We start from the raw sequence: 27,867 nt of genomic DNA, 5'->3' as shown, positions 1-27,867 counted from the left end.
GGCAAGCAAATCACACCATGTTTTTCTTTTTTAAAAAATCATTTGTGAGAAGTTAGACGGTCAGAGGGGAGTCAAGAGGGCAAGAGAAGTTAGTTGGCCCTTCAGTCTCCCCCTGCTCTTGCTGGCTCAGTAAACAGTGTACAAGAAATATTTTTAAAGCTCTCTGCCACTTACTGTTCAACTCTTTGTGTACTGTGTATGCATAGCTCTTTTGTGGCAGACACCGCTAGCCTCATCATGGAGTTGTGACACTGCTGAACTGCTTCATAAAACGCCACTCTCCTGTCATTGATTTTCGTTCATTGAGTGTCACACAGAACAGGAACTAGTTGAGAACAGCACACATAATAGCTCCTTAGAGACACTCTTAACTGGGTTCGACAGATGTGCAGGGGGGTGAGAGAAGTGCTACTGCAGCACCAGTGGACTCTCCCCACACCTATTCACATTCATTAGAGCATCTATTGAGAGCCCCTGTACGTAAAGGTGTACAGGGGGAGACCTCTCTCTGCACAACTGGGAAGGTAGGTCACTGATTGTGCGGAGACAGGCTTGGCCTTACCATTAGGTAGCATGAGGAGCAGATGTTGTTAGAGGAGAGAACCATGTGTGCTACATTAACACTGAAAGAGCCTGCTGGATCAGACCAATGGCCCATCTAAACTAAGATATTTAAGTACATATCCAACGTTTCAGTTTGTAGAATTGTAGAGTTGGAAGGGACCATGAGGGTCATCTGGTCCAACTCCCTGCAATGCGGGAATCTTCCACCCAATGTGGGGTTCGAACATCCAAATGGAACACAACAGAAGAAAATTATGATACTAATTAAAAACAATTAAAACCATTCTTTAGATGTGCAATTAATATTTCATTCAATCCCGAGATAAAGAGTCTTATACTACCAGGAAACTGGAGCTACCAGTTTTGAAATTAATAGATAGCTTACACTAACTTCATTTAGATTTTTTTTTAAACTACAACATCCCTTTAAAGACATCTCCCGTGTCTTTTTTTAAAAAAGGTATAAAGAGAATGGGGAACCTGTGCCCGTCCCCATTCAACCTGTTGCCTGCCGATTTGTGCTTCAGTGAGTTGCAGTATAAACACTTTAGGAAGCAAAATGTTTTGTGCTTGTCCATTTGTAATGCAAATTGCCACGGGATGTACACATCAGTGTTGCAATGGTTAAGGAGGAGGACTTGCTCCCATTGTATCTCAGAAGGGATTGATAAGGTTGAAGTAACATAGCAGGGGCTGGAATTAGGCCAAGATAGCTCAGTTGGTAGAGCATGAGACTCTTAATCTCAGGGTCGTGTGTTTCAGCCCCACGTTGGGGAAAAGATTCTTGCACTGCAGGGGGCTGGACTAGATGACCCTTGGAGTACCTTCCAACTCTATAATTCTGTAATTCTATGATCTGCAGATCTAAATCAACAGCATTTTCAACAATGACTATTAATGGTAGATTGCGGTGGGGGAGACGGTACTATTAGCAGTGTAACCAGATCAGCTCCATCTGATATTTCAGGGGCTGTGACCAAACTGAAATATAAGCACTGTTGAGTTTGCAAACTCTATTGAAGGACACTCAACAGTTTATCTTAATCACTTTTCAATGCACAAAAGCAGATCTCAATATGAATCTGTTTCCCACATTGTTTCCTCCCAACAGGGTTAGATTTCAGATTTGCCTGGATTAGGCTAAACCCTTGGAATTCCCCATCTGGACGTTAAGGAAGCAAGGCAGGCTTCATTTCAAAGGCTGGCGGCATGCAGTAATTTCTGCCTGGTTTGAGAGGAATGGGACTTTCATTTTTTAAAATCAGTGAATCACTTTTGGTCTTTTACTAAATCCTGTCTCCTGACCCCCCCCCCCCCAATCACCAGTTTTATTACATTTTTCAGCATTCTGGCATACACAATTAAAAAAAATAATGAACCTTTTATTCTAAATGTTGGTGTATCAGAAGATATAGCACTTAGAGGTTAAAAGAATATGAAAACCAAAATGAATGAACCTAGTTTTCATTCTCACTAACAACTCCATGCCATTGCTTCTGAATAAACTATTTGGTCATTGTTAATAGTTCAGCGAGCTGCAGGTTATTTTCAGTGATCCTTTATAAAAATTGCAGACTTGCATTCCCTGACTCTCATTATTGCTTATGCACTTCTAGTTTAAGCATAACTTTAAGCATAACTTGCAGTGATGCAATAGAGCCATTAGAAAGTATGGGTAGTCTTCATGCATTGCCAGCACTTTTGGCTTTGGAGTTTGCTGTCACACATGGCTACTGAGATGTATAGATTGCCTCAGAGTCTTTTTCTGAAGTCCTGCACTTCATATTCAGGTCAGAACAAAAAAGTCTGTCTGAAAAGAATAGTATCTGAAGAAGTGTGCATGCACACGAAAGCTCATACCAATAACTAACTTAGTTGGTCTCTAAGGTAACACTGGAAGGAATTTTTTAATTATTTTGTCTGAAAAGAGTACCTTTAAAACAAACAAACAAACAAACAAACAAACAAACAAACAAACAAACAAACAAACCCTAACATATGATAATTCAAAGGACTAGGTATAATTGGTAAATACAATTCAGAGGTGTTGCTAGATACTTAAAGGACTAGGGGCACAAAAAAATTGAAAATTAAGATGATTGTCTGGGGTTCTGACACCATTGTACTTTGCAGTATACCCTAATGCCCCATATGCACCCATTTAACGCACCACCACCAAAAAGGGGGGGCAGGAGAACTGATACACAGGGGAAGTTCTGCACAAGAGGGTCAAATTTAAGAGGCTGCACAGACCAGACCATTGATCAGTGCCCTGGTTAGTATCACTGATAGTGGTTGTTGTTACTGCAGAAGCAACCCTAAACCAGCACAAGACCCTGGTTTGCTCTAGATTTCTTAACAATAGTTATGAAATTGGCAACACTAAATCTGTATCACAACCAAATGGTAATATACCGCTGAACATCTCCACATTCTGTCCATCTAAAGCAGCCGTCCTTCTGGTGCCCTCCAGAAGTTTTGGATTATAACTCTCTTCATCTCTGACTCTAGGCCGTGCTGGTCAAGGTTGATGGAAGTTGGGAGTCTAAAACATCTGTAGAACATCAGCTTGGGAAAGGCTAATATAAATCCTGCTTCATAACATTAAAGGTCTCATTAGTTTAACAGGTCTCTCATTATTAGTACAAATGACAACACCTGGGTAAAAATGCTACTTCTCTCAAAAAGCAGAAGTGGACTTGACAAACCTCACCCATGCTGCTGAGGCACTTAAGACTGGGAGAGGATTTGATTGGTATTTCTACATATGCCTTCATGAGCTCATGCTAGAGCATAATCCTTCTCAAATACAACAAAGTGATTTCGTTTCAAAACAATGAACTCATGGGTGTAGCTGTGGTTGAAAGGAAAAATAAATGCTGTTGAGTTTTAAGGTGGGCACGGCTTTTGAAAAACTAAAAAATGTACATTGAAGCGCAGTTTCTTCCTGTGAGATGAATAGAGGGTAACAAAAACAAGGAAGAGATGTAACAAATGAAGGGACGACATATAAGTGTGTTTGAATTATTTGGCTTCTCGCTTGTCCTGAAAGAGAGATGTAACAGTTTCACCAGTGTGTGTTTTGTTAGAATTCCAAAGAGGGTTGATGCAAAGGTTCACAGGATCCCACCCCGCTCCTGGAGCACCAATCCTATTGCAATTTTTGTTAAGTGCCTGTTAAGAACTGTAGCAGTTTCACTAAATTCTCCAGATTCCAAGAAATGCAGAAACCAGCATCAGCATTCTGTACAGAGAGCGGGGGATCTGTGGCCCTCCCAGTCAGCATGGCCAATGCTCAGAGATTATGGAGCATGTACGCAGGGGAGTAAAGAGGCAAGTATGTTTACACTTTTCATACAGGGAGTGAAGGCAATCCACTCTCCAAAAAACCTACAAATTTCCAAGATTCTTTAGGAAAATCATGAGAATTAAACTAGTACATATAATGCTGGTATAAGTGTGAATGATTGCAAACATCATTTTATCCCAGCCTTTCTCAAAGTAGCCACATCAGTGTACGTTGTTCTCCCGTTCATATTATCATCGCAACCAGGGCTGGCTCTACCATTTGGCAGAGTAAGACAACCTTCTCAGGCTGCATATGCTGAATGGTGGGGAACAGTGGTGAGGTGTTGGTGGACAGGGATAGTATGACCTACACTTTCCTTGATATCCTCCTATGGTGCAGTGGAGGATGCTGTCCTGTTGCCAGTGTTGAAATAAGATTCAGCTACCAACTGAGTCAGCTTTTGCACATGGAATAGGAGAGCCATTTTGCCCCAGGCAGCAAATTAATTAACTTTGAGATGGGGATTTGAACTTGGATCTGCCCATTCCTAATGCAATATTTTAAACACTACATCACACTGGCTTTTGTTGTCTCTTGTAGAAAGCTTCTCTTTTTTGGGATTTGCCAACACTTAGTACAGTCTTCTGCAAAAACAGAGGACCCCTCCTCCCCAGCCAACCAGACCTTTATTGGCAGACTGTATCAAATTCTAATAAAAGACATCTCCCTTTTAGGTATAAGGTGGGAGAAGTTCAACAGGTGCAGCACATTCAGCAAAAGAACTGAAGTGATGGGGGAAAGCAGCACCATATTAACTTATTCATGGTCCAGGTACATCGTTCAGGGCCAGGAGTTGGCGACTCTGCCAAGTAACAGTGGGGGAGTAGAAACAAATGTTCTACCAAAGTATCATCAAGCAAGAAAAACATCAACAGAAGTCCAAGTCTCTATTTAACAAGGGATCAGGCTTCAAAATTCCAGGATGAGTGAGGTTTGTGGCATCTCCAACACTGGTCTCTTGTTGTAAAGAGCTGAATAAGGAACAGATGCCAAAGAGTCATCAGCAGCCAGTGTTGGCTGTATAGTTTTGCTTCTCTAGACATACCGGAAAAGGCACAGCCTGCTTTGGCCACATTCATTAAACCTTTTTTGCTGCCCTAGGCAACTGCCTGCTGTGCTTTGGTGTAGGAACGTGCCCTTGTTGTACTCTGCAGAGCCACAAGATTAGCTTCTTTCATTTGCCTTGACATCTAAGAAAGCTCAAAGCTGAATGACAAATCAAAAAGGCAACATAGTGAATTCATTTAAGGTCTTCCTTAACAGCTGCAAGGAAAATATTAGAGGGTATCCTCACCTCCTAACAGGAGTGCTGCTCTTTGGGGTTTCAACTAGTTTTCCTTCCAAGCAGAGAAGGCCACCCCATACTGGTCCCCCCCCCCCCGCAACATTATGTGGCTAGTGAGTGTGCTCAAACATCCGTAGATTGTGTGCATGCAGGTACATATATAGGTGTGCGCAATCAGCCTCCTCTGGGTCTTTTTAAAAAAAAGTTTTCAGTATTCAGAGTTTGCTTCATCATGCCAATTCTTCCTGTTTCCCAGTGACCCAGTTTGACCTCATTTGTTGGCACGTACCACCTGTGCTTGGTATTAGAACGTGCAATTAAACATTTCTGTTGCCTTCATGATCTTTCTTGTTCAAAGCCATAGCCACAAAGTCCTGTCTTCGTAGGAGCAGGCGGCAATGCCAGTCCTTCCTAAAGTAGCCAGAGAATGCATTGTTCACTTGTGTGGGCACTCATGGCTCAATTCCTGAAGCGCTGCTCAGGTGAAATTGCCATCAGGCATCATGCACTGCTGAGCTGCCATACCTTCATTTCAGACATGTTACTTTCAAGGGAGGGAGTCTACAGGCACATGCCTGTGGTATTTTTGTTAGTTCCTCTTGGCACCATGAGTTAAGTAAGCATGATGTGCAGTGATAACATTTTAGGAAACTGCTTACCCGCCCTCCACTAAGCTCCAGGTCCTGACATGAGATCACTGGCATACACCAGAGCCTTTGTGGAGACCTAGCATGGTGCGCCAGGATGTATATGTGAAGTTTGTCTGATTTGTGCAATTCTGGAAACAGATCTACTGTGGGTGAATGCCCAGTGAGTTTGTCATAGGTAGCATTTACGTCATCGTTCCCACACTACTCAGCAGCCACTGAGATAAAATGCTACGATTCCTCTTGTAGAATGGCTTTTGATCTGGTAGAGAAGTCCACTAATGTAACAGATGGGGGTGCAGTTCTTGACTTCCAGCTTCCCCCTGCACCACCCTTCACACTGTTTAAGGGTTCCCCAACCATGTCTGGACCTTCACCCAATCATTGCTGTAATTTCTATGTATTACCTCAATATGGATGTTTAGATTGAGTTCTTTGCAACATTTGTTTCTTTGCATTGTCAGCCACACTGCAAAAGCTCTTTGGCTGCATGGAATGATTTATTACGCAGGATTTCTAAAGGAATGCCTCTCCATCCCTCCTACTGCCCTCACTTTATTGTCAAGTTCTTGGAACATCAACCTCAGAATGTGAGATAATTTAATAAAGGGGGATTTTTTCACCCTCCTCCACTGCCCCATTATGACTAAATTTATAGATTCAGGATTGCTGTAAATTATATTATAATTATATTGCTGCACAAGTGACTTCACATTCTAGAAATTAAAAAGCAATTCAGGTAAATGATCTTTAGCCACCGTGGTGCATCCCTGCAGAACTCATTAACTCTGGGGATTACATGGCATACCGAAAAGATTACACAGGCAAAACTACAGCTTTTGAAAAAGTGATACACCTGGAATATAAATAACTTGAGTCATTTGGGAAGAATATGGGATGGGACATCCATTTGCAAACCTTGTCATATTAAGGAGACTAGTTTGGTTGGTTTGTTCTTTGTGGACCAGCCCATTTTCTTAGCTTTCAATAACTGTGAACGTAAGAACCTAAGAAGAGCCTCCTGGATCAGGCCAATGGCCCATCTAGTCCAGCATCCTGTTATCACAGTGGCCAACCAGATGCCTGTGCAAGCAGGATTCAAGCTCAAGAGGTCTCTCCCCTCCTGTGGGCACAGTCATCATGTCTAGTAGTCATTGATAGCCCTCTCCTGCGGGAGCGAATACGTGGGAAGATATTAGAAAAGCTTCCAGATTAAAGATTTCCATATTCCTCCCTGTCATAAAAATATATGCTCTGCTTACAATGAAACAGAGATGGATCGCATAAAGTTTTAGTGACAGATACTTTGTATTTGTTATTAATGTTCTAAATCAGGGAAATCCCTTGAACAAGAAAACTCTTACTCTCCCCCCCTCCCAAAAAAACCTATTGCAACCTTCAAATACCCCTGGGTATAGGGCAGTATATAAATTCAATAAATAAAATAACAAGAATAATACAGTGGTTGAAGCTCAATTGAAATGGATGGGCTTCCACTGATGAAGCTACTGGAGGAGACAAGTTGTCTAGATTTACAAGCAGAACCAACCTCCAGATTAAGAAAGTGAAGAGACTGTAATATATGGGATCTGGTAGCTGTAAAGCAAGTGCTGTTACAGTTAATGTCACTTGTTAGTGCTAGTGATACCAGAACTATGTAAAATGTCCCAAAGTAAAGCATTCTTTGTTCCTCAGCAATCTCAGAGTGTGTCTGTTCCTTGCTGTGCAGCACCCAAAACAGAACATTACAAAGATCTCATAACTAGGTTCTGAGAAAAGACAATATTCTGAGGAGGAATTTATTTACTAAAATATTTAGAATCAAAGGTCCAAATAGCAACCAGAGCCTGCTGACTGCTGTGATTTTTATAATATGAAACTAGGAATATATAACAAGTACCTAAATGTGCTAGTCAACCCAAACAAGATGTATAAACTTCTTGGTATGCAGGCGGATTAGGCATTAAGCAGGGATGGGGAAGCTGTGGCCCTCCAGATGTGGTTGGACCAGTCCCCATCAACCCCAGCCAGCATGGCAAATGACCAAGGATGATGGAAGTCCAACAACATCTGTAGGGCCACAGGTTCCCCATCCCTGCATCAAAGCTTTACTCTGGAAATCTGCCTTACTATCATAAATTTCAACTTTATCTTTATGTTCATTCCTTTTAGAAAGTTTGCTCCATTCTGTTATTTTTCTGATGTGAAATATTATGGGGGTTTTTGGTTTGTTTTTTTACAAGCACCCTGTTATGTTCCAAAGCATAACATATATCTGGACATTTTCTTCCATTAGCACTTTGGGGGGAAATAATCTGGTGAAGTCTATATTTTATCTGAGCTAAGTGCAAATCATAACATCATGGTTCTAGAATGCTATCCAAGAGACACACCACAGCTCTGCAAGGTCTACAAGAAACAAAAACAAAAAAACAAAAAGACAAAAAAACAGTGCCATGATCATGCAAGAGAACAGGGCAGGGAGAACAAATGTCATTTCAATCTGAGACTCTTTGCAACATGAGCATACTTTTAAATTTTCCTTGAGGAGAGATTACTTGGTTTTGGCTAAGAATCTGAAACCACTTGCAGGCCACACAGAAGTTACAGCGTAAGCAGATGACATCCTCTTTAAAAATCCTTTTAGTCACAAACAGATTTTGAAAACATATACTTAGAAACCACGCCAGTAAATTGGCTTTTCCGTGTTATTGCTCTGTAGCCTTTCCTATGAGCAGGATCCGGTGGTAGCTTCTGCCTCTCTTTTGTTCCCTTTCTGTTTTCTCTGCATGTTTCTGGTTCTAACCAAACAGGGGCATGAGCTCTGGAATGAACCCACTTGAGTCCTTTCAGACATGTTTAGATGGTATGATCTGACCATGAGCACAGACTGCAGTTTTATGGGTATGATTTACAGTGGGCGTGAGGAACCTCTGGCTGCCAGCTGCCTCCATCCAGCTGCCAGCACTTCCCTGAAGTCACACACTGAGACCAAATGAGAATGTTCATTGTTTTTCCCCCCAGTAAAAGTGGGCACCCAGGGAGGCTGCAGAGTACAGACCACTGAAGAGATGATTTGAAGAATGAAAGAAAAGTTATCAGAACAAATAAACAATAATCAGGGAGTTAAACTCCAAAACACAAAGTTATTCTAAGGTATTTACTAGACAGTAAATCCTACAGTGTAAGATGACTGCCTACTATCAATGCTGCAACTTTCATAAGGACTGGGCTAAAGATACTACAGAAGTTGCCACCCTTATAACTCTTTAAGGAGTGATATTGTCCTGATCCTGCAAGTATATGAATAACCGATCCTGCAAATACTTGCATTTAAGCAAATAATTAAAATCTATTTTTTCAGTGGGTCCACTGGGTTGAACAGAGTTTAATATAAACAGCTTGAAAGATTCCCTCTGTAACAGTATATACAGCTCATATTTTTGATAGCTTTTAGGGTGATCTTTCTTCCTCTTCAATTTGTGTGTTCACATTTCCTATTTCAGTGGATATAGCTCTCTTTTGCTCCAATGTGGCTCCCCCCCCCCATTCTCTGGCTTGTTTGTTGGATACATAAGACCATAGAGGAATGGATCATTGTCTATGATCAGATTGTAATATTATTTCCCCCAGTGTCCTCTTCATGAATGGAAAATGACACAGGCAGAAATCAATAGTTCTGTTACTGTTCTTTGCTAACAATATACAGTGGTACCTCTGGTTATGGACGGGATCCATTCAGGAGGCCCGGCCGTATCCTGAAAAGTCTGTAACCAGAAGCACCCTTCTGTGTGCACACGCATGACAAAACCCGGAAGTATACACTTCCAGGTTTGCCGCATTCGCAACCCGAAGATTACGTATCCAGAGGGAAACGTAAGCTGAGGTACCACTGTAATTAAGCTGAGCATAGCAGCTACGTTTCCCAAAGTAGAGATATTAATACTGATCTATTTTGCAGGGCTCTTGTAAAGATTAAAGCTGAGATAATACATGAGATAACCTTTGTGCACTTGAAATATGTCCATATGCATGCTTATTGCTTTTTCACATAAATATTCAAATACATCACATGCACACACCTTTTCTAATAATAAACTGAAATACTTAGTGATTCAAGACTTCATACCCTGTAAGCAAAATAACTCGTTTTGGTTATATCAAAGCACAATGTACAGAAAAGCATCTTAGTAACTGACTTTGTAGTTTTGCTATGATGGAAACAAGAGACATGGGGCCTTCTGGAAAACTCTAATGCCCAGGCTAGCTTGTTGGAGTGATACATAGGTTAAAGAGCTGTTACTGCCTATCATAAAAGGAAACCCATCCTCACTTTAACAAGAACAATATTTTCCCCACTCCGTCCATCTCAAATATATATTTATGACCCAAACATTTCTGCATTAAAACTTGCTCCCTTCAAAGACCTCTTTCATGTCCCAAAGGGAATTTTTTAAAGTGATCTTATAGCAGCCGTTACTTATCTTTACAATGCACATAGTTAATGCTTGGAACTTTTACTTTCCTCTATATATTTTTAGCAACCAGCAATAAATTTGGTTTGATTCAGATGTTAGTGACTCTGTGACAATCTGTTGCCTTCCAGATGTTGCTTAGGCACTGTTTTAGTAGCTGGTTCTATAAAAGGCAGCAATCAAATTGGCCTTAGCACACTTTGTCCTGCTCCATTCAAACAGTTCGTTATAAATATTGTTTATCTGTGGAACTGAATGCAATCATTCAGACAACTGTCCTAATTAATGCATTAACTGAGTATTTTAAAACGAGACTTTAAACTGGAGCACTCCCCATGTGGAAGAATTTGTGGTGCTCATTACAAACAACCTTCCGTCTCTTGATTCTGGTAATAAGTGACTTGAGAGAAGCTCGCCCTGGAAAATCTGATGCCCAGACTTGCTTCCCAGGATACTTCCATCCTGGGCCACTTACACATTTATTACTTATGTGACTGATACACTGCCTTTTTGGACACAATTGCTCCTTCAAGGTCATGTACAAAATTTCATAAAGTAGAATAATGGTGCTAAAACATTATGAAATAACCATCAAATGAAAACCACATTATCATCCCTTAAAACTGAACCGTAGCAGAAATTAATAAACGCAACAGCAATTAGTAAGAGGCTGACTGAAATAAAAGTGCTTTAAAAAGTGCTTGAAAGTTTCTTTTAAAAAATCCAAACACCCCTGTGTTCCTCAGTCATATTTCCTGAGGAAGCGTGAGCCTTAAGTGCCGGACCATCACTGAAAAGCTCCTGTCCTTGGTACTTGTTAGCCTAACACAGGATCAGAGGGCAGTGCATAAAGCTAAGGCAGGTATGTATGGATGCAGGTGGTCTTTCAGAATTATGTGTTAGCAATTATTAACAATATTTGTAATAGGGGCAGTACTAGTAGTGGCAGCATTGCAGCATGCCCTTTCTTCCAGGATCCTAAAATATGGATTAAGGCCTACTTAAAGCTTGGCATTGTTTAAATGATGAAATCTGTCAGATGTCTTCTGGGGAGACAGGAGGATAATACTGTCAGGTCCTTGTCCTTATGGAAAGATAAAGTATCAGGTGCTGCTGTTCATACTTGGCTTTGAAAAGAGTTGGCAAAAGGTGAACATGGTCTGACCTTCTGAACATCTCTCCCTCAAAGTAACATGCTCACCTTAATGCATTTGCTCAGACTGTCTAACCACTAAAAACTCACGTTCAACCACTAAATGCTGCCTCATTTAAAAGCTAAAGTCATGGAGTCATATGTGGTTTTGACCCCAAAACCATATGCTCATCCGGGCTTGCCTATATTCAGGAACCTCAGCAAATCATTTGGTGAACCTAGCTTTAATGTCAGGTATATAATTAAACCACCAAAGCAAAACCTGGGAGCTGAGCTTCTCTACAGAAAAAGTTCTTAGGCGTCAAGTACAACTCCATACAGGGACCTTATGTGCTGCCTTTAGTTCTGGTCATCTGCTGTTGTTGAGGTCAACAGATCTTTCTTGTTCTTATATTGTACATATTAATGATACAACTGGAAACAAACTGGTGCTAAGAGAGCTACACGTTCCACTGTTCTGATCCCACGATTGGCCTTTGGAAACTTATTCCCCATGTGATTTGTCCGGAAAGTCAGACAGGAAGTGTTGTTATTGTTAGCCACCTTCTGTATCATTTTGTGGAAAGGTGGATCACAACTAACTAACTAACTAACTAACTAACAAAAAACGTATTTTGTTAACGCAGCACAGTGCTTTTGATTTCACTCAGCTTGGTGAATTGTGAGCCTGACTGAACAACCAAGAGTCTGTCAGGGAGCCAACAGCACTTTTTTGTACTTTTCTTTTTTATATATAAAAAGCCATTTTCTTGTGCATACAGATGACACAGGAAAATTCACAGGCTTCACATCCTGCAGCTGCAAAAAGTAACACAAGTATCACCAATGTTTGATCCAAATTCAGTTTGATTCCTTTCCCAAAGCAAACTTCTGGAAAGGAGGAAAGTTTACTAGAGAGAGTACGTCATAATACTTTCACGAAAGCCCACATACACACACACACCAATAAAAAACAGCACTTAGCAAAATCATCACCTTTGTGTTGTTTTGTTTTGCTACTTTCTCCAGCTGCTAACACTTTGGAAAGAGCACCAGTGGCTCTAATTACAGGCCAGCATTAGAGAGGTAAGTTCCTGTGCCAAGTACTGTTCTAGCAAGCAAGCTGTCTCAGTGTATTCCTACTTGCATGCGAAAGGAAGCAAAGATGAATAGCAGCGCCAAGATGCAACATGTTACCTGAATAAACAGTGGGAGGAATCAAGTCCCCATTGGCAAAAACAGGATACCGACCAATTTGCATTATGTTGCTCACTTTGATTTAAACAGGTAAAGCCTACGTAAAATATGAGGGCACACAAATTCACTCCAGTTATCTTTGAATGAAACTAGCAGTACAAAGTAACTAAGGGCAAAATCGTTCTCAGAACCATTGTAATTCTTTGATAATTGCCTAATCTAAGGAAGCAACTCAAGGAACAGCAGGGCTGAATGCAGTGGCACTGCCAAGCACTGCCATTTGGACTACCCAGGATAGAAGATGGTGGTGTGGCTGGGGAGACAGTATTTGATTTTTGATGAACCAGTTCCAGGCTGATGCAGCAGAGGCAGACTGAGATCAGGCTCCTTTCCAGGAGCTGGGCAAACTGTGGATCTAAAGAAGGGTTTCCCAAACTTCAGTCCTGAGCTGTTTTGGACTACAATTCCCATCATCCCTGAACACTGGTCCTGCTAACTAGGGATGATGGGAGTTTTAGTCCAAAAACAGCTGGAGACCCAAGTTTGGGAAGCCCTAATCTAAATGATCCTTGGTTGGCCCAGCTCTACACTGTCTACCTACCATCTGTAGCACCAGGCTGCCAACAGCTCACACCATTCTAGTGAAATGGGAGCCTGCACAGTAGTATTGACCCTGATCAGCAAAGGTCTTCCATTGCATTCTCAGCCTTCCCCAGTTGCATGGATTATGGGTGTCAGGGCTGTTCTGCTGAATATTTAAACCCAACCTTTGCATTTTACATTGAAAAATTAGTTCCGAGAAGCTGGGACTCATGGACACTCAACAGATCTAGTTTAAACTTACACATTCAAAAGATCAAGTAAAGCCCTGCCTACCTCAGAATGCTGTACCTGACTGTAGCTAAAGGCACACTGTAGAAGGAATATAAAGGCAAGTAGAAATGCAGTCTGTTCCCTTTATTCACTCCTCCAGAACACACAGATTAATAGAGAATCTGGCTAAATGCCAAAACAGAATTAAAGGCGCTTAAATCCCATTGGTTTCAGTTGGGCTTAAAACGTATTTCTGCATTCGGTTGGGGCCCTGATTCTAAGCTTGCTTAGTGGTTGTTTGCAGCACATTGTTATCTAAGGAGCCTGATCCAGAGCTCTGTGGATCTCTGGTTTCAGTGGTGGCACGTATGTTTTGGATTACATGACTTTTGACCTCTTTCATCGTTATGATTTGACATTTCCTTTATGTCTACAAACCGATCTGAAACTACGAAGCCACTTACAGCATTGGGCCTTTTAGACATAAGCTAGGCTCGGATAATTTAATTATGTGCAGAAATATCTAACGTCTGGTTTTAACTTTCTATGACCTTTTAGTCCATTTAGTCTTCAGCACAACAGAAAGATGGTGAAAGCTTCAAGGGAAGGGGAGAGGGAGAAAAAAAGCCCTCTACTGGCCCCCCTAGTACGGCATGCTTTGTTTTTAAACTCTACATTGGGACTTCTATAGTGATACAAAGGAAGTTATCAAAACCTTGACTTTAGCTGTTTATTTAGAAACACATCTGCTCTGAGCAGCATTTCTTGGATCTGTTTCAGAGCAGAGAGTAAATTCATGTGGCAGAAAGCTTCTTTTGGAATAAATGTTGTGGATCCCCGACTGAAAAGCTCTTTTACAAACAGCATTCTGATCTCCTCAGGATGTTACTTGGAGAATGCCTGCTCAGAATTCCCCTCGGAACTCTGTGAAAACAGAAAGATGCTAAAAAGTTTTGAAGCTGTTTACAGCCCGCCAATCAGACAGCCACGAGGCGCCTCAGAGCCTCCACTGAACCAGATCACGGGATGTCTCCTGCCAGTTTTCTAAAACTTTCAGGATCATTCAGCCTTTACATATATCAGCCTTCACCAACCTCCAGAACATGGATAGGCAAACTAAGGCCTGGGGGCCGGATCCAGCCCAATCGCCTTCTCAATCCAGCCCACAGACGGTCCAGGAATCAGTGTGTTTTACATGAGTAAAAGGTAAAGGTAAAGGTACCCCTGCCCGTACGGGCCAGTCTTGACAGACTCTGGGGTTGTGCGCCCATCTCACTTAAGAGGCCAGGGGCCAGCGCTGTCCGGAGACACTTCCGGGTCACGTGGCCAGCGTGACATAGCTGCTCTGGCCAGAGCCAGAGCCGCACACGGAAACGCCGTTTACCTTCCCGCTGGTAAGCGGTCCCTATTTATCTACTTGCACCCGGAGGTGCTTTCGAACTGCTAGGTTGGCAGGCGCTGGGACCGAGCAGCGGGAGCGCACCCCGCCGCAGGGATTCGAACCGCCGACCTTTCGATTGGCAAGCCCTAGGCGCTGAGGCTTTAACCCACAGCGCCACCTGCGTCCCTTTTACATGAGTAGAATGTGTCTATTTATTTAAAATGCATCTCTGGGTTATTTGTGGGGCCTGCCTGGAGTTTTTGTATGAGTAGAATGTGTGCTTTTATTTAAAATGCATCTCTGGGTTATTTGTGGGGCATAGGAATTCGTTCATATATATTTTTCAAAATATAGTCCGGCCCCCCACAAGGTCTGAGGGACAGTGGACCATCCCCCTGCTGAAAAAGTTTGCTGACCCCTGCTTCAGAAGTTCTGGACCACAACTCCCAACAGCCCCAGGCAGTGCATCTGGAGGGCACAAGGCTGGCAAAGGTTGGTCTACCAAATTCTTCTCCACCCTCCCCATTTTGAGAAAATGTTATGCACTGAAGTGTCAATCATTCCACCCACCCTTAGGAAATTATTACAGTGGTACCTTGGGTTAAGTACTTAATTTGTTCTGGAGGTCCGTTCTTAACCTGAAACTGTTCTTAACCTGAAGCACCACTTTAGCTAATGGAGCCTCCTGCTGCCGCCACGCTGCTGGAGCCCGATTTCTGTTCTTATCCTGAAGGAAAGTTCTTAACCTGAAGCACTATTTCTGGGTTAGCGGAGTGTGTAACCTGAAGCGTATGTAACCCGAGGTACCACTGTACTGGGACAAGGGGCTCTTCAGTCAACCTGGTTATTTGCAGAAAGAGTATTTAATATCACATCGCTCACAGCATCACCTTATTTGTAAAATGAGGTTACTGAGGCATTCCTGGCCTGTGAGCCTTTCCCCATAACCTCAGATGTGTGAAGGATGGGGTTGTAGTTACTGAGTGGAGAGAGAAAGGCGGACTCTGCCAGTGGTCAGAGCTGGAATTTTCTTTTATTTCTTCTCCCACTTGTCCCAGGAACAGGGTCTGTCACAAAAATCCCAGAGCTGCTTTCTGACTCTGATGCAGGAAGGTCCCAGTACCTTCTGTCTTACAGGAAACACTTGCCATCAGTTGTAGGCAACAATGCTTAGGTTTTGCTTAGAGGACAACCAAGACCATCTGGTGTTTTGAGAAAGAGTTACCTAAAGCTGAAATGAATGCTTGTTGGGGGAAGCAGGGTGTATACTGATTACCATTTTACTTTCCATTCTGCCACTCATTTTACAACACATTTGCACCTGATGGGAGGTAAAAAAAATAAATCCCCAGTGTAGCTCAGTTGTCTGTGTAGGCTTCTAACCAGAGAAGACAGAAAGCAGGACCTGGGAAAGAATGAGAATTATCTGGGCCTAGAGATGGTATGAGAAACTTTTGGCCCTATAGATGTTGCTGAACTACAACTTCCATCAGTGCCAGCAAGCATGTCAATGGCCAGGGATGGTGAGAGATGTAGTTCACCAACACCTAGAGGGCCAAAGGCCTAGATAGATCCATGCAAACTGCTTTCTGCCACACTTTGGCAACTGGTGTGTCGCTTGAGAGCACTCACTTTTGGAATAGTTGACTGCAAGGGGTCAAAGTTACAGAGCTGTGTAGCAGCTGTACGAGTTTTTGTTGTGTCAAAAAAGCACCCCTTATTGGAACTTGTTGCTCAGTTATTTGTTTCCACACTGCTGTGATGAAGACAGTGGTAGCAAAAGCCGCCGAGTGAGAAAGCAGTGGCAGTGGAAGGAGTGTGGCTTGTGTAATGGTTAACGCTGGCCACTTTTGAAACTGGAAAGTGTCGGCGGGTGGGAGGGGCTTACTTGCATTTATTCTCAATAAATCCTCTCAAGTGTTCTGACCGTGAAGTGAGGGTCCCATAAGTCCTTGTCTAGAGCCACATTAAGCATTAAGAGAGGGAAAGGGTGAGAGAGAGAGAGAGAGAGAGAGAGATATCACATGGTACGACATTAATAGAAACACGAAATACAAAAATCTATGCAAGGTGTTACACTGTGCTTAATTAAACTCACACACTGGGTAAAAAGAACCACACCAAATCCACCTCAGGCTTTGCCGTTAGGTGTCAAGGAAGTAACACAATCCATCCCTTTGCTCTGTTGGCGCTCCACTGTCTTTTCAAGGCACGGTGGCCATTCTTTAAGGAGGGTGGGGAATTCAAACCTCATTTCTAGGTGTCAGTAGTGGAAGCGCAGCGTTTCTTAAGAGCATTCTTCTTTGCCACTTGCCTGACCCCGAGAGCAGTCCCACTGCTCCGCAAAGGCAGCTGTGGAACGCTCTGCCAAACCCTATCAATTATTTAGCGTCAAAGGGAAAAGACTTAATCTGTGTGATAAAAGAATGGATTTTATCTGGAGCTTGTTCTCGTTTAAAAGTGATTTACACAAGCAATCTCTCCAGGCCTTTTCCATAATGTAATTATTTATTTTGTGTTAGCGGCCTTCCTTCAGCTCGGGTTATTTTTATCTGCTGCAGCCTTTAAATAGGAGAAGGGGAAACCCACTAAGTCCCTATTGATCCCCCCCCCAAATAAAGCTTCACTGTTTGAAGAAAAAAAAATACAGGTCTTACAGCTCATTCAAACTTTGCCTTAAAATATTTATTCCATGCATGGGAGTTATCCATCTATAGATAGGGTGGTGGATGTTAAGGTCTGCATCACATGGAACAAAAACCAGCAGATAAGACATTTCATTTACCTACAGTGTTCACTGTAGCACTTGAGAGCCATGCTGGTACTTGACAGCAGGTAAAAAGGGATGCCAAACACATCTTAGAAACTGGCACTTGGTCCTGGGCCTCCATACCCAATAAATACATGTATGCCTTTCACATGCTATGGAGAACACAGTGTATGGGCAGGCACCCATAATTTCCTTAAACTGTGGCAACTTCCACAGTCTATCTTCTTTATACACGTTTAATCTCAAAGAGCCCCTGAGTTGTCCTACTGCATAACATCAACTTCAGAGTTCTGGAGACTGAAGAAATTCTGAACATCTGGAGCAGTCCTTAAGTAACATTATGGTACAGCTGGAGAAAATCCAAGGGAGTAATCAGTGACTATACTCTACCAGTACAGAAATAACAGAATTGCCCTTCCAAAAGAATAGCAAGCCATATTCTTGCTCAAATCCCAACCCTGAAATTGTGGTTTCAGAGAGTTTATTCTACATAACTTGCAAAGGAGCTGTGGTCTTACAAGGAGCTGTACTTTATCCAGGAGCTCAGGTTTTGCAAGACTTGTAGCTTGTAGAAGGGCTGCCTCTGAAAATGCTTCAAACCATTAAGTTCTGTTCTTAGAAACCAAACTGAACTTTGAACTTAACATACAGTGCGAATCCTAACCATGGGTGGAAGTGGGACTTGTTGCGATGACCTCCTGCCAGTGCAACTGGTTTTGTTGAATCTGCCCCCGTTTCTACTAAGAAGTAAGTCCTACTGCATTCAGGTAAATGGGTTTAGGATTGCAGACTAAGAAACGTAGTAAATTTCAGTGAAGCAAAACTGACTAAAACAAAAGCATCTGTTTTCTTTAAAGGTGGGGGCGGGGGCGGGATATCCAGGACATGGTAACCTGTGATTTTTTAAGATGAAGATGTTTTAACAGGACCAACTTGTCATATAAGATTCTTTCACCGGTCCTCAATAAAATTGCCTCCAGCTCATATGTTCAACCAGGGGTATTGCTGAAATAGCATGGATGAGGGTTGGTGAGAGCTCTTCCTATTTTGATTTTTGTCATAATTAATATAATTGTGCGAGCTGTCTTAACTTATGTTCAGTTTCCCCCCACGTGGTGTGTGTCAGATGTTTTGCACTGCAACTCTCTTCATCCTTGACCATGCTGGCTAGGGCTGATGGGAGTTGCAGTCCAATACACCTGAAGGGTACCATGCTGGTGAAGAACAACCTAGTTCATGAGTAGGCAAACTAAGGCCCAGGGGCCAGATTCGGCCCAATTGCCTTTTAAATCTGGCCTGCGGACGGTCCGGGAATCAGCGTGTTTTTACATGAGTAGAATGTGTGCTTTTATTTAAAATGCATCTCTGTGGGGCATAGGAATTCGTTCATCCCCCCCCCCAATATTATCTGGCCCCCCACAAGGTCTGAGGGACAGTGGACCGGCCCCCTGCTGAAAAAGTTTGCTGACCCCTGACCTAGTTCAATACTGCATAGTCCATCTGATGGAAGGTTTCCCCAGCTCTGTTACCTAACATCCAATAACTGGAGATGGCAGGGACTGAACCTAGGATGTTACATGTGACAAGTATGTGCTCAGTATGTGCTCTATCAAGAAAGACTCACAAGGTCTAGAAGCCCTCAGATTAACTGCAAAAGAAAAGGAACAGCCCAAGTCTATACTGTAGTTATTAGGATAGATCTACAGCAAAATTCACTGTCCACTCATTCTTATTACACTCTTCCCTCTTCTACATTACCTGATAATGGAATTCTCCTGGCAGCAAAAAAATAAAAATATCAGAAGAAACCTGCTGAATCAGGCCAAAGGCCCACCTAGTTCACCATCTTGTTCTCCCAATGGACAAGCAGATGCGGGACCCGAGCACATCAGCAATCTCCTCACTTGCTTTTCCTAGCATCTGGTACTCAGAGTCATACTGCCTCTGATGATGGAGGTAAAACTTCCCTCTGCCTTTCTGGGATCTTCCAACATTCGGTTTCATCACATGTCCCCATTTCTAGTCTTAAAGGAAAAGGAGAAAAACTTCTGTCTATCCTAGGGTTGCCATATTTCAAAAAGTGAAATTCTGGACAGAAAAGAAGTTGTTGAGCTTTTTTTTTTTTGCTTGCGGCTGCAGTATTCCCGACATATGGCAGCCATAGCACTTCTCCACACCACGCTTTTCTAATTTATTTCTGTAACTTACAACATTTCTGTAACTTACAACATTTTATGAATCATCTACAATTTCTAACAAACTAAAATACATGACAACATCATAGGTACAACAAGAAAGTATTATGTGCAATCAAATAAAATTAATGCCCCCCCCCCATTCATGCTGAAATAAAAATGTCTTCACACCCAGCCAAGATCCATAGAGTGTTGGCATCTGCTTCTCCTCCACTGGGAGGCTGAACGCTTCATCATGTCTATGGCAATCCAGTACACGTCAATGCACAGTTGCAGATTATAAACCCTTAGAGTGGAAATCATACATTTTGAATGTCTCTAGGCCATGGAACAAGACTTCACACACCTTTTTTTAGGAGTGTCCATTTCCAAATTGCCAAGGGCATGTTTTGCAATATGCGTCATACAGAATGAACTTCACTTTAGGATGTTGCTGCTGATGGACATACTAAAAGCAACAGAGATGATGGATGGAAAAGGCATTTAGTAAGGCGATGGAAATTTCTGTTCAGCCTTCAGAGATGCACCTAGGATGGGTATCGGTTAAACCACTTTACAGCCAGATAGATAGCTTCAAACAACATTTCAGCCGCCTGCCAATAATTCACAAAGTGTATCTCCTTATCCTGTACTCTTACTACAGTCTGTTTCCATGACTCCAACACCAGAGGAATTGGTCTAAATTTGTAGCCATTTCCTCTGTTCTACAGTGTGCCATGATTAGCTACATCTGTTATGCAGTTAATTGGGAGAAGAACTGGTGCTGATGTTAACTCTGGGGTTCCCTTAACTACGTTTAAGAGTTTAGGAACAAGCCACGAGACTGAGTGCTCCTTTGCTAGAATGAATTTCCTTCTGATCTGCAGTGCAGTTAAGGGATTCATTGTTAAAACCAATCAAGTGCTGCAATTAAAGCAGATACTTAGCTAGTTCTGAAAGCCTGGTTAACCCGAATTAATGTTTGCACTGACACCTTGACTGAGGTAGAAGGAATAAATTTTCTCAGGGGAGATGCAGGGCAGGAGGTAGAGAGCACCTGATTCAATGGTTTGTCCCAGTCCCTGGTCCTCTGGGCTGTTCCATCATAAGAAAAAATAAGAGAAGAATGAACTTAGATGGCATAGACTGCTTATTAGAGGTCGCAGAAGCCAAAAGATGGTCGGGGAAAGGGCCAGAAGGTGGCCTGAACAATGTTAGTCAATGTGAATCCTGTGGAGAGATCTGAACATTTTATTCACACAGTTTTCTAAGGCTAAGACATTCCAATCTACTCCAACAGAAAACAGCTGAAGGAGAAAAGAACTTTAGAGGCCTAGAATTTGAATTAATTTGCAATACATAAGTATCTCTTCTGCTGCTCTTTTCTGGTGAAACTAGGCAAACAAGTCTCTAGAGCCGTCACTGGCTTGCCAAGGAGGATAGGTTAGGCGACTTTAAGTGGCAGTTTCTATTTTCTTATTCCTTTAATTCTAAGGAACACACACACAGTTGACATTTTTATTGGTTTGTTTATATGAGGTCTGCTGGGATTCTCTTTTCCTTCTACCTTCTCTTTCCCATGCTCATGGCTGACCCACCTATCTATCTATCTTGTCAATCCTCATGACTTTTGGGGGGACGATTCAATCTGTGTTGCTTACATAGACTGCTTGGGAATCAGAGTGGAAAAAGCTGCTTCCTTCTAGTCCCAACTGTATCACTGAGGCTGAACAGGTGATTCTAAGTGTCTCTTTTGGTCCGTTTATCATTAGATATTATTTTAAAGCGCTTTGAGAGTTTACTGCAGCCATTTTGCAACTGTGTGTCCCACAAGAAGCACATTAGGGGTTCATTGATGAGAAGCTTGGTAATGGTGGGCAAGGTTTTCTGAAATAAAGCTTGTCTGTCCCCCTGAAATGTACAGCCTCCCCTTAGGAAATGTTAGTGTTCAGAGTCTCCTAGGGTACCCACTCCGCTTCTGTGGGCTGATTGTTCAGCCCAGCAAAGGGAAAGGTTTGGACAATACTTTTGGCAGATCAGACCCACTATATGCAGCTGAGTTAGGATGTGCCTGTTCCCACTGCCCAGCGGGCATGCTGGTCATCCAGTCCACTCAGTGATGGTGCATCTGAAGTCAGCCAATGCATGTAATATCCAGCACACAATCTCCATCAACTTGGGGAGGGCCCAGCCCCCTCAAATATTTTATTGGGGGAGTTGGCATGACATTGGATATCAACTCAATTGGGATATCAAATCAATTGGACAGGGGAGAAAATGCTTTCTTGACCTCATCTACAACAGCCTTTTAGACCCTTGATCTGAAGAAGTAGTCTATTGGACCCTCAAATTAAAAAAACCCACACAGAATATTCTCCGTTCTGCAGCATTAATGTACCCTGTACAATATTCCATTCCAACAGTTCTGTACTTAAAAGCACATGTGCAAGGTGATGGGTTTTTATTTAATCAACCAAGGCATTAATTTCTGAGAAATATTACCTAGGGTAAAGAGTACATCTTGGTTTTCACTGGCTCCAACCTTGGCTTTCCCATGTTTACACCAAATGACTTGTTGGACTTCATTATACACGAAGTATTTCCATAGATCAGAGGCAGTGAGACCTATGCAACTAACATAAAATAAATTACCACCCCATGATAAATGGTTCTATTAGCAATCCAGATTGTTAAACTCCGATAGAACAGAATGGAGGGAGCACCAGCCCATTCATTCTCCCTCCGGCAGATACCAAGTTGTAAATAGGTTATTTTGTGTGTAAATAACACATTAAAACTCAGCATTAGCTGTGTCTTTTGATAGAGAGGAAAGTGTTCCAAATAAATAATCCCGGACAGGAATGTAAAATAAGCCAGATTTAATAGTGCATGCCTCCTGTAGCCGTGTTAAACATGACTAAAATGATAAACCCCAGAATATACTAATAGTAAACCATGCTCTGACATCAAAGTAATGAGGCCATATTTTTACCCAGCTTTAGAAATGCTAAAATTAGTCTTGACAGAGCTAGACATCAGGGGGGAAATGCTGCCAACGTAAACACCATCAATTCTCCAAGCTGGTATTTGTGTCATGAGGGGTGTGCATTATTGTGGGGTTCGGGGGGGGCATACTGTTAACGATAAGGCACTTGACACTTTCAATTAAGAACTGAAACAAATATTTACAAACGTTCAACATTCATTAAATTTTCTAATTTGACCAGCCAGTTTTTAAAACAAGGTATTTCAATTTCAATTTTATATTTTGAATGTGATTCTTCTTTTACTTCAAAATATAAATGCTTTTAATATGGTATCTCTTGATTGTTTTGAGCTTGACAGAATTCACATATGAACTGTCAAATACTGATTACTACTACATATTAGCCATCAAATACTACTAAATACCAACCAGATACATAGTGATCCTATTCAAATGGCTTTCAAAGTAAGTTTGAAGCCTAGAACCATATTGGCAGCGCTAGCAATGCCTTCTGCATGTCACCTACTTGGTTGGAGGTAGGTGATGGAGTATGCTTGCCCCAGTTACTCATTTTTCAGCTGTATTAGACAGTAAGGTTCCGTGGATAAGCCAGCTAGAATATCAGATGAAATACCTCTTGGCTTCTTTTGGTGGGAGTCTCTCAGGCATATTACAGCCCTCAACCAAGATCTGGGAAATGTTGCTGACTGACTACCATCACAATGTGATGTTTGGACGCTACTGTTTCTAAACTTTCAATTACCTGAAATTTCAAGCTGTCATTTTATAATCCACACTAAACATTTCAGTGCATTTATACCAATATAAAGCATCATGAGCTGGGCCTGGCCTGGCTTTCCCTTAGGGTAGTGGGTGGTAAGCACAGTAATGTTGTACCATAGCAGTATTATGTGGTTGTTAAAAAATATGGGGCGGTATTATGCAAATGTTTTGTGCTAGTGCAAGGTGATTTCCTTCCTTCTCCCACCCCTGCTTGTCCCCTGTGCTGTCCACAAATCTGCTCCAGAGGACGGGGGGAACCCCAGAACAGATTCAGGGGACAGGTAACGTAGGGGAAAAACTTTCTGCTACACAAGAAGAAATTCTTGCATTGATGGAGCATTCACCTTAGAACTATGTTGAGTACAACCCATGGTGTACAGTTGTGTGGCTGGTTTTAATGGTTTTATCTTGTATTTGAGACATCTCTCAATAATGTTCTTTCCAGAGCTAGTAACATTTGTTGTTGTTCTGTTTCGTCAGTGATCTCTAAAAGGTTTTCCCCACTGCTCACCCCTTAACCGTTGTCCTGCATATTTGATGCTTTTACAGAAAAACAACAACTGGGAGGTTTCTTTTTGAACAGGTGAAATATAGACTTACACCTTTTGAAATTGTAAGTAGTTATAAAGAAAGAGATGGGAATCTTTCTCACTTCCCCAGGCAAGCCCATGTTATCTACCAAATAGCCAAGAAAACAAAGAAAGCTGATGGCAAGGGGTGGGTGGGGAACTTTTCCTACATTCTTCTGTTCAGGGGGCTATATAGTGTCAAAAGAATGAGGCAAAGATATATTCTGAAACACAGTCTTGTCCAGCAATGAGAAATATTTTTGAAAGGCCAAAAATCAGCTGAAAAAGTTTATACAGCTGAAAATGCCACTTGTCACATTCCACCGGTCAAGTCTCAGCTAATTTGTTCCTTCATTTCCTGCTGTGAGAGGTCATTCTGTCCCAATGCAAGGAAAACAAGGAGTGGTTGGTGTCTAACCAGAGCAAGCAACAGTTCTCTGATTTTGCTGTGTGTGATTCCCTCTTACAACAGCAAATACCAACAAGTTCCCAGTCAGTTGTACAGAAATGTAGGGTTCAGTGAGCAATCCACAGCATGCTCCCAGGCAGTTCTGGTTTGCAAAACCCCATTTTTACTAGAGTTAGGTTTCTCTGGGAGATACCCAATTAATGAGGCCCACAGGCCAAATGCAGCCCCCGGACCTCTCAGACTGGCCCTCTGTACTCTGCCCAGGCTATGCCCTCTTTTTGGAGCCAGAACCATTACTGGCCTGCTTTGCATTCCCCTCAAGTTGTTTTACCTGGCTGGAATGTATCCTTCAACTGTCGTAGTATCTTTTGCTTGCCAGGATGGAAGGTGGAGAGTTGTGTGTCTGGCTACACTCACTTTTGCTACGACAACTATTTCTATGCAGCCTGTGCAAAATTGCTCCTGAGGCAATGTGATACTCAGAGTTGAGCCATTTAAATCAATGGACTAACTTCAATGGATCTTTTGGATATAATCCTCTGTTAATAAGAGTCTTTAGTTCTTTCAGGCTAGCCACTTTTCCCATATTCTTTCTGATTCACGTTAGTCACTATGGGGCCATCATGATCTGAATTCCTTTTATGCTTTTATATTAACTTTAAAAACACACACATACACACACACCCCTAAATTAAACAACTATCAGCTGTTTGGGTAAATAGTTCGATTTTTGCTGCAGGACAGTACAGGACAATAGCAAAATAAACCACAAAACCTGTAAATTATGGTGTTCTCTCCTGGAAGACAGAACATTTTGCATTCCCCTTCTGAAGATGAATTACTCTGTTCATTCCACACAGGCATCCAGGAAACAGCAACAACTGACAATCAGTACTATCTCTGGAGTTAATTTGAATGCAAAAGCCACATGCGTCTCAAAACAGGTCCAGGTTACTCTCTGTGAAGGCATGGGATCTGCAGTCTGTCAATTTCCAGTTGCTTTAACTTTCTAAGACCAAGAGCCCCAATAAACTCAGCATATTCACACATGAACATATGCCTCTGTTCATATTAAAACCTAACAGTCTAATGAAAAAGAGCCCCTGTTGCTTTCAAAGTGTGGGAAACAAAACAACAACGGAAAAAGTACCTCCTTGTGTCACTGCTGCTGCTGCTGCGGCTGCTGCTCCTAAAGGAGTTGTTTTCTTCGTTGTTTCATTAAAACCATTGCCTTCCAGAAGGGCATTTTTCCCTTCTTTCTTTCCAGCAGCAGTTGAGGTGGATGTTTCCATCTTAGACATACATATTCCAGCTCCCTAGTCCTTAAAAACAAAGAAAAAAATAGCAGTTCAGACATTTCTTCTGTGAAAGATGCAAAAAAACCTGGATTCATGGAGGACGATTGATCCCATTCCAAAAAATAATTAAAAACACAAACATTCATAGATCTGTTTAATTGCTCACCAAGTCTTCGTTAAGCTATTGTAATTATTACCAGAAAGAGCATGAATCCCCAAAAGTGCCAAGCTTTCAACTTTAAAATAATAATAATAATTTAGAGTTGACTTCCTGCCAACAGTAAAATTATTTTTACTTTTGTAAATCTAAAGTTGCCTTGTGTGCCAGCAGCCAAGGTAAAAAGAAAAAGCTTTTGGTCTGGACTATTTATTAAAAATTGCATAGGTAACATCACTTAAGAATCTTAAAACATTTTATATCCTTCAATGGGGATTCTTTGAAAATTGTCCATTCTCAAAGCTTTCCGCAGCCATAGCAATTGCATAAAATTGCAGGAATTAATGATATTAGTAAAGAAAATACACTTCTGGGAAACCACGTCTACGGATTTTGAGCTTATATAAAATTTACTGTCGGTTTGTTTTGTTATTTTTATTTTACTTTAAAGGGAGAACAACAATGCACATGATTCTGCCAACTTTAAGCATTTTAGATCTTATAATTCAACTAAGGCTGTACTTTAACTTTCCCACTGAATGAACAGGACACAGCCTAGGACGTTTTACCACACTAGGCAAAACTAAAAATGCCACTGTATATATGCACACATGAGGCAGCCAGGGGAGTAAAATGAGACAGACAGTGGTGAGTGGGGATGCAGTGGTGTAGCAAATCCATTGCAGCTGGGCAGATCTGCCACCTGAAGCAATTGCCTCACCCTGCTTCATGGGCTGGCCAACCCTGACAGGACAAATTTGCTTAACTTTGGTTGGATCCTCACGCCTTATACATTTCAGCATATGAGAGAGATGGCAGTACTAAATTATTATACAATGTGAAAAAATTTTCCGCATCTCAACATGGGGTGGAATTCAGTGTCACGCTATTACAAATGTTTCATCTGCATAAGCATTCCAGCTTGGTCCTGCCTCTCCTCCCACTGTGTGCTGTTCTGGGAATTTCCCCAAACCCCTCAGAGTCAATTTCAAGAGACGTGAGGGGGTGGAGAGTGGGCAGGGTGAAGCCCCCCTGCACAGGTGGAATGGGAGTCCTCCGGTGCATCCTGCCCAGAAAACACAACCTTACACACACACAACAGAAATGGCAATTTAACTTCTTGAGTACGTATACTCAGGGATGTCTCAGGTGGGGGATACTGCCTCCCTGGAATCCTCAATGTATTTCTTTATTTTAACAGACACATGCACATCCACCAAGTAAATAAGAGGCTTAGAGTGATCTCTGAGGCCACTTATTGAGAGTGGCTGCCAGACTTGGACTCTCTGCACTTTTCTGAAAGAGAACCTTCCTGGGCCAGATGAAAGCTTCTTCTTCTTGCCTAATGATGCTGCTTCTGCAAATGTTAAAATAGCAACCATGATGTAAACCTCAAAAGAGACAGTATCCAGGTTCAAGCAGGGGCAGGACATGGGAATATCCCCACTGACAATACCGAGGCAGCTACCAGCACTGTACAGTTTGAAAGACAGAAAAAGACTAGCTATAAGGAACTACACTTCGAAAGAATTTATACAGTGGTACCTCGGGTTACAGACGCTTCAGGTTACAGAAACTTCAGGTTATAGACTCCGCTAACCCAGAAATAGTACCTCAGGTTAAAAACTTTGATTCAGGATGAGAACAGAAATCGCGTGGTGGCGGCGCGGCAGCAGCAGCAGGAGGCCCCATTAGCTAAAGTAGTACCTCAGGTTAAGAACAGTTTCAGGTTAAGAACGGACCTCCAGAATGAATTAAGTTCTTAACCCGAGGTAGAATTGTACAATGCTGGACTCCTACAGAAAGTTATGACTTCAGGCATGATAGTATGAGTCGAAAAGCATTTTGCTATGCATTGCTTTCTAAATATTCTCCTTG

At 42.0% G+C, this 27,867-nt stretch overlaps 1 protein-coding gene across 1 annotated transcript in view; it reads right to left on the bottom strand.

The window, feature by feature from the left end:
- The window catches only part of GLI2 (GLI family zinc finger 2), a 201,339-nt gene that overhangs the window by 127,935 nt on the left and 45,537 nt on the right, over positions 1 to 27,867 (bottom strand). The window contains exon 2 of the mRNA XM_079968565.1: positions 25,685 to 25,856. Coding sequence (XP_079824691.1) covers positions 25,685 to 25,835 — 151 coding nt within the window. The 5' untranslated portion in view covers positions 25,836 to 25,856. The remainder of the gene's footprint in view (positions 1 to 25,684; positions 25,857 to 27,867) is intronic.

The sequence above is a fragment of the Podarcis cretensis genome (assembly GCF_951804945.1).
Source record: "Podarcis cretensis genome assembly, chromosome: 1".
Lineage (NCBI taxonomy): Eukaryota > Metazoa > Chordata > Lepidosauria > Squamata > Lacertidae > Podarcis > Podarcis cretensis.
This window is presented reverse-complemented; position numbering and strand designations above follow the sequence as displayed.